General features: G+C 42.6%; 1 protein-coding gene across 2 annotated transcripts; it reads right to left on the reverse strand.

Annotated features, from left to right (window-relative positions):
• Positions 1-390: 390 nt before the first annotated feature.
• Positions 391-3,874, reverse strand: LOC139564398 (membrane-spanning 4-domains subfamily A member 4A). 2 transcript variants are annotated; one of them, XM_071383892.1, is made up of 7 exons: positions 3,720-3,874; positions 2,959-3,200; positions 2,626-2,727; positions 2,214-2,270; positions 1,770-1,955; positions 1,154-1,291; positions 391-733 (listed from the first exon to the last, which is right to left on the reverse strand). In XM_071383892.1, exons 2-7 carry the CDS (start codon positions 3,157-3,159, stop codon positions 611-613), a joined length of 807 nt encoding a protein of 268 aa, XP_071239993.1. In that variant the 5' UTR covers positions 3,160-3,200; positions 3,720-3,874; the 3' UTR covers positions 391-610. The 2 variants fall into 2 exon arrangements, with proteins under 2 accessions (XP_071239993.1, XP_071239994.1); XM_071383893.1 differs by having other exon boundaries at positions 2,959-3,219; positions 3,720-3,811.
• Between the last annotated feature and the right edge of the window lie 3,294 nt (positions 3,875-7,168).

Raw genomic sequence — 7,168 nt, forward strand, 5'->3', positions numbered from 1 at the left:
CGGTCCCCTAGCAGTGTGCTCATTTTCAACCATTCCATTGGTCCTAAAGACAAATCTCCACCCACACGGGGCACCAGGCCATGCATAACAAACTCACCCAATGCGAGAAGACTAGTCGACGACTCCTGAGGCTATTAAATCATGGATGGATGAAATTGCCCTAATGTCATTAATTATATTTAGCCGACAGAGCCCCAGCTTTTAGGAGAGCGCCAGTCAACATGCATTCTCAGTTGCACTTCAATCAATAATGCAAAAGATGAATGGGTGATTTGAGTGCATGTGATGTCAGGTTGGCATTTCACCTCCAGAAAAGCATTAAACAGAACCAGATGGAAATAGCTATAAGGTTACAGTGATCTGTGTAAACGACCAATGTAGACACTAACACAAGAGGAAATATTACATTTATTGAATGAAAGAAAGATACTGTCAGAAATCAAGAGCAACTCTCCAGTAATATGAAATAGCAAAGAGAATAGTCCTACTTCATGAATTAGTAAGCACTACATTCATCAGGACACATGACTGTACACATTGATAACAAAACATCAGAAACATTCGCAATGGCGTCACACTTCCTAGGGTGAGGTGTATGCATGGTTCTGCCTCACGGAGAGTATGGTGGAGCCGGGGTGTCAGAGTCTTCAACACTGCCCAGTAAGGCCGCGTCACTGTCGCTCAGGGAGGCCTGGCTGACTCCGGTGGGATCAGTACCAGTCTCTACCGCCACCTAGACCCAATCACAAGGTGCAGGAGAAGTAAGGAGGATGAAGTCAGGAACTAGCACAAACTGACCAGTCAACATGACCCATATACATTTCACGATTCTGGGGATTTGAAAGGACTGGATTGGTACGTCTAAGCAATATGGTGTAAACTACCAGAGGACTAGGTGGAGCTATTCAGTTATTGTTGGTAACTAGGAGTTTACAAGAGGGGGAGTCAAGAAGCAACAAGTGTTGGTGAAAGTTAGGAATTGTAGCAATGTTCTGTTAAACAGGCAAAATGGTTCATGCCCTGTAGCGTTTGTTTGAGCTACTGTAAGACTGTACTTTTAAAAAATGATGCATGTACAGCTGCTGCACTTTGCCTGCTCAACAGACTATTAACCTGTTGATGTAAGCGATGACTGCAGCGTTCTCAAGCTTACCATCCCCCGGCCACAGCTCAGGCTGTAGTACCCACGGAGGTGAATGGCTTTCCCAGAGAAGACACAGACAGTGAGAGCCACACAGAGCTCCATCACCGTCAGGACCAGCAGTAGGCCCTTTACCCCATTCAAGACTGTCTGATGCACACAGAGGTAAAACAGGAGGAATAGGTGTCAACAGTTGGGCTAATGTTTTGCATTGTAACTTTAGAAGGATTTACAAGTTTTGTTCAGGTTTCTCATCCTGGTAAAACAATAGCAACGGTATCTCGTAAATACATAAAACATTTAATAAGCCTGCAAAGATGCATTTCTCTAGCTCCTTGCAGCATTTAATAAACAAACTGTTTGGAAGCACAGAAGACTGCTGAGGGGAGAACAGATCATAGTAATTTCCAGAACGGTGCAAATGGAATGGCATAAAACACAGAAACAATGTGTGTGATGTATTTGATACTATTCCACTTATTCTGCTCCAGCCATTACTACAAGCCCATCCTCCCCAATTAGGTGCCACCAACCTCATGTGTTTGGAAGGTTACTGAGTTCTCTGAAGTGAGTATAACAAATGCATACAGCAAAATTACAGAACCAGGTCACTTCCATAAATACTTACATATAGTGTCCTAACCATAATTGTGCATTCCTGTATCCTGTTCTGGTCGGAATCGGAAGTATAGTTGTCATCAGTTTCAGTGCAGAAACCATCTTCATGTTTTACAGTGAGCAGCATACAAATATAGGCAACCCCAGCCAGGGCCACAAGAACACTGACAACATTCACAGCCAGAGTCCCTTTAATCTGACAGGGTGAGAAATGAAGAGGGGAAACTGAACCACTATTGCATGACAATGTTAGTTTGTTTAAAAATATATGGACATGGACATCTATTAACTGTTCCAATTGGTTAGATGTTTGGTTTGTGAGTTTGTCTAGGAAAATATATCCTGTTTTACTTCCTAATATCAAAGATTTAATTAATAATCTCAACTTATAAATCTAATAAAGTAAACTTGAAGTGCACACTGCTATTAACCACAGTCACAGTGAATGACTTACCAGACTCAAACGTGTTCCTTTCCGGGCAGCCACAGTGAGAGATCCAGAGAGGACAAACTGGAGAGAGTGAGCAACACAGGAAAGAAAGACACTTTAGACCATTGACATATGAAGCTAAGGTGATGCTGACCAATCAACTGCCACATCCAATGTCAACTACTGTAGAGGCCTACACTTTATAGATAAACACAAGTTCTGCTGCGGTCTCCTGTGGGTGTGGGATGCGCTTTGGTCATGAGTGCTGATCTGAAGTCAGTTATCCTGCTTGTTCACTTACCTTTCTAGGTTACAATAGGACTACTGTAAGATAGATGACAGCAGATTCACTCTGAGGAAACATCTAAAAGTGCATGTGTCCGTGTAGCATTTAGTGTGTTGGATATTACTTGCCCCCTTGGGACCAAGAACTTACAGCAACTCCCATGAAGAGCGGGAACTGGTCATACAGGATAGGGGTGAGAAGAGCAGACAGGCTCACCACCATGCACACCAATCCAAGGACGATCTGCACAATCTGAGACAGTCATTCGGGGAACATTGAGTAACAATAGTGGAAATGGTAACTAATAGTGGTTCAGTTTAGCCTAGATGTTGTTTTCTTCTAAATCAAATTGCCCTCAAAGGATGTTAAATATAGATCTCTACAATAGCACAGCCAATGATTGAATCCAATGGCAAATGGATTGAATGAGCACTAAAGACAGTAATATTAAAGACAGTAAAGACAGTAAAATTCTGTTCTCACCCCAAGAGATTGTGGCTGAACCTGCAGGAACACCCTCGTCATCTCTGACACTTTAGTGGTCAGCATTGGCACAGCGGGGGGCTCACTCTGGATTTGGGGAGTGACATTCAGAAGTGGCACTGAAGCCTTGCCACTCTCCGCCAAGGTGAAAACTTGTGTCACTACCACAACTCCATTTACAGTGGTGATAGAGGTGGACATGGTTGATGATCCTTATGTGGGTGGTTGATTTCAACAAACACCTGCAAATAAAACTACACACTGAAAGCTTGATACTTTAATACAGCTGCAGACATTTTGTCAGTGTTAATTATGGCATTAAAGATGCCTAAGTCTTTTCTAGGTTGTCCTTGGTTTAGAAATAACATTTCAACACTAGCCTTTTGAAGAACAAAATTGAGGTTTGAAGAGTAAAATGTAGGTGTACTTCAAATGACCAAAAACAGCGGTAACTAGCACAGAATGGGCCTTTCTTAGGTCTCACAAATTAGATTTGATCTCAATGAGACTAACATCATTGAAAGGTTAAATAAATCAATACAATATTGACAACACTCAATGATTACAATATATGATATTGTTTTTTCAAGACACATGAATTGCACTTGTAAATCTGTGTTTTGTATTTCAATGGAAATTGAATGTAAAACTATGGAAGCTGGCACATGATTACAGTTATTAGGGCTACAACTGTTAACACAAATCGCCTAATCAGCATTAATTTAACCAACATTTGTAACAATTCAAATTGGACAATTTACCACTTGTCCACTTTTTCCAGGTTCGGGAACAGCTAATGTACAAACGCGGAAGTACTAGGATATAATCTAGGATACTTTTTCAACGTTTACAGAGCCCTGTTGCGTCTGCTCTTTCAATTTATAACATATGCTGCGTTCAAAACAATTGGAAACTCGGAAATATCCGACTTCAATGCGTTCATGACAACTGGGACTTCTGGGAAAAAACGTTTAAACTGTCAATCAACTCGGAATTCAAAGTCGGAAGCTGGAGCATCTTTCTTGAGCTGCAACTTTCCGACTTGAAGATCACTGACGTCATGATTTGACCTAGTTTTTTCCGAGTTCCCAGTTGGCTTGAAAGCCCCAATATCACAGTTTATAAACTCAAGAGACGCAACATCGCGAGATTTCTGGGAACGCTTCCTTTAACAGACACACCCTCTCCCCTCAAATTTAGTCGACACTTCTGATGACGTTTCATAACGTCTGACGAGATTACACTTGCAGGGTATGGAGGATATAGTTTATAAATCGAGGTTGCGACACCAGGAATAAAGAGTGTATCGAATTCGGGGTGCATTTTCTACCAAGAATGAACATACTCGCCGATATATCGAATCCCAACGCGGCTGCTGTATTTAGCCTTGAATCGTTTTTAATGCTTTATTTTTTTCTTACGGTGACTGAGGGTCTGAGAGTTGAAAAGTATCGGGCTTCATCCGACAATCCTCGTTCCTCTCCGCCTGTAAATCTGTCATCATCATCCATAATTTTTTATTATGAAAACCTGTCTCTTTTTGTCAAACCGCTCACCCTCTTCAGGATTCGAATTTATAGAAGGGTAGCCGAAATGTGTTAAGCCTAAACACCACAGGAGTTAAATCTTGTTTATCTCAAATAAGAGAAATGGCTTAATTTATAAATGCAATATCAAGTTCACATCGAAAACGTAATGTTGGCGAAATTGTTTTGATTGTAAATCAAGGAAGTAATTGAAGACACAGAATTGGAGGAAGACGTGAGAATGACAAATATACTCTTAATTGTTTGAAATCAGTGCACAAGGCACACAAGCAGGAAAATTAAATAGTGTATACAATGGAGCATTCAAAGACTGACATGAATTGATCAAAATGTAATTAGAGAATTCAGCTTTTGTGCCCTTAGTGAATTAAGGGGAGAATACTTTTGACACCACAGAGGGACAAACAATTGAACACAAATAATTACAATTATATATAATTAACTGAAAATGGAGAGCAACTGATCGCTGGCTCCATCAGAATGCCCAGCCGGTCACAGGTGTGGAGATCATGATCAGAGGCCCAGCCGGGCACGGGTGTGGAGATCATGAACAGATGCCCAGCCGGGCATGGGTGTGGAGATCATGATCAGAGGCCCAGCCGGGCATGGGTGTGGAGATCATGAACAGAGGCCCAGCCGGGCATGGGTGTGGAGATCATGAACAGAGGCCCAGCCGGGCATGGGTGTGGAGATCATGATCAGAGGCCCAGCAGGGCACAGGTGTGGAGATCATGATCAGAGGCCCAGCAGGGCACAGGTGTGGAGATCATGATCAGAGGCCCAGCCGGGCACGGGTGTGGAGATCATGAACAGAGGCCCAGCCGGGCACAGGTGTCGAGGGCACGGACAGAGGCCCAGCAGGGCACAGGTGTCGAGGGCACGGACAGAGGCCCAGCAGGGCACAGGTGTCGAGGGCACGGACAGAGGCCCAGCTGGGCACAGGTGTCGAGGGCACGGACAGAGGCCCAGCCGGGCACAGGCATGGAGTTCATAAACAGAGGCCCAGCAGGGCACAGGTGTCAAGGCCACAGACAGAGAACCAGCTGGTGGTGGAGTAGTCCGTACAGGAGCGGAGGACTGATGCGGTTAGAGGTGTGGAATGAAAAGTCATCTGATTGGCAGCATGTTTTTTTTGTATCACTCTTCATCAATGCCACCAAATACCCAGCATACTACAGAGCATTTTCAACAACCTACTTGAAGGTCTGCTTCCTCTAAAGGCTGGACTGCATCTCATGTTGACCCAACAAATGTGCCTTGTTGCTGGGTTGCCAACTCTGAGCAGTACAGCCCTCCTGGCCAAATTTATCCGGAGATATAGCCCTGGTGTACTCTCTTTTAGAACTATGTCTGCTGAAATGGCAAGCATTCTTACTGTCAAATCAAATTTTATTCATCATATATACAGAATACAGCGGGGTGTAAACAGTACAATGAAATGCTTACTTGCAAGCTACCTCTCAACATAGCCCTTATCATACAGTATGTCTTGGGGGTATGATATTTGTGCGTCTTTCTCATTCATCATTATTCACAGTTCATCAGGATTATCCGTAATCATGGTAGCATCCACATTAATGTAGAAGTGTTTAGAAACATTCTATTCTTATTTACAATAAGTGACTCCAAAATGACACAAGTCATTTTGTCACAAGCTTGATGTAATCATTGCATGCTAGGAATATGGGACCAAATACTAAACTTTTGACTACTTAAATACACATAAGTGAATTTATCCCAATACTTTTGGTTCCTCTTAAATGGGGGGACTATGTAGGTTGGCCCTCGCTTCATACTCGTCGCCAAACCCACTGGCTACAGGTTATCTACAAGTCTCTGCTAGGTAAAGCCCCGCCTTATCTCAGCTCACTGGTCACCATAGCAGCACCCACTCGTAGCACGCGCTCCAGCAGGTATATCTCACTGGTCACCCCCAAAGCCAATTCCTCCTTTGGTCGTCTTTCCTTCCAGTTCTCTGCTGCCAATGACTGGAACAAACTGCAAAATTCTCTGAAGCTGGAGACTCATATCTCCCTAACTAGCTTTAAGCACCAGCTGTCAGAGCAGCTCACAGATCACTGCACCTGTACATAGCCCATCTGTAAACAGCCCATCTATCTACCTACCTCATCCCCATACTGTATTTATTTATTTATCTTGCTCCTTTGCACCCCAGTATCTCTACTTGCACATTCATCTTCTGCACATCTACCATTCCAGTGTTTAATTGCTATATTGTAATTACTTCGCCACCATGGCCTATTTATTGCCTTAACTCCCTTATCTTACCTCATTTGCACTTACTGTATATAGACTTTTTGTTTTCTTTGTTCTACTGTATTATTGACTGTATGTTTTATTTATTCCATGTGTAACTCTGTGTTGTTGTATGTGTCGAATTGCTATGCTTTATCTTGGCCAGGTCGCAGTTGCAAATGAGAACTTTTTCTTAACTAGCCTACCTGGTTAAATAAAGGTGAAATAAAAATAATAAACAAATGTAGAAAAGGTGTTGTAATAAAAAGTGCTGTATTATGGATGAAAATACCTTCAAATTAAAGCTGACAGCCAAAGCCAATTCACACTTTAAAAATAAAATGTATGGTCCATGGACTAAGGAGTAACATTAGCCCAAACAGGAATGTAGGACAGGGAACTGACGA

This window comes from Salvelinus alpinus, chromosome 35, assembly GCF_045679555.1.
Source record: "Salvelinus alpinus chromosome 35, SLU_Salpinus.1, whole genome shotgun sequence".
Classification (NCBI taxonomy): Eukaryota; Metazoa; Chordata; class Actinopteri; order Salmoniformes; family Salmonidae; genus Salvelinus; species Salvelinus alpinus.

What these genes read in the sequence shown, in the direction of transcription:
- LOC139564398 (XM_071383892.1), bottom strand. Translation starts at nt 3,159, where the DNA reads ATGTCCACCTCTATCACCACTGTAAATGGAGTTGTGGTAGTGACACAA. An exon ending in AAGGAACACGTTTGAGTCTG is followed by an intron (nt 1,956 to 2,213) that starts GTAAGTCATTCA and finishes TCACCCTGTCAG; the next exon opens with ATTAAAGGGACTCTGGCTGT. An exon ending in TGAGCTGTGGCCGGGGGATG is followed by an intron (nt 734 to 1,153) that starts GTAAGCTTGAGA and finishes GATTGGGTCTAG; the next exon opens with GTGGCGGTAGAGACTGGTAC.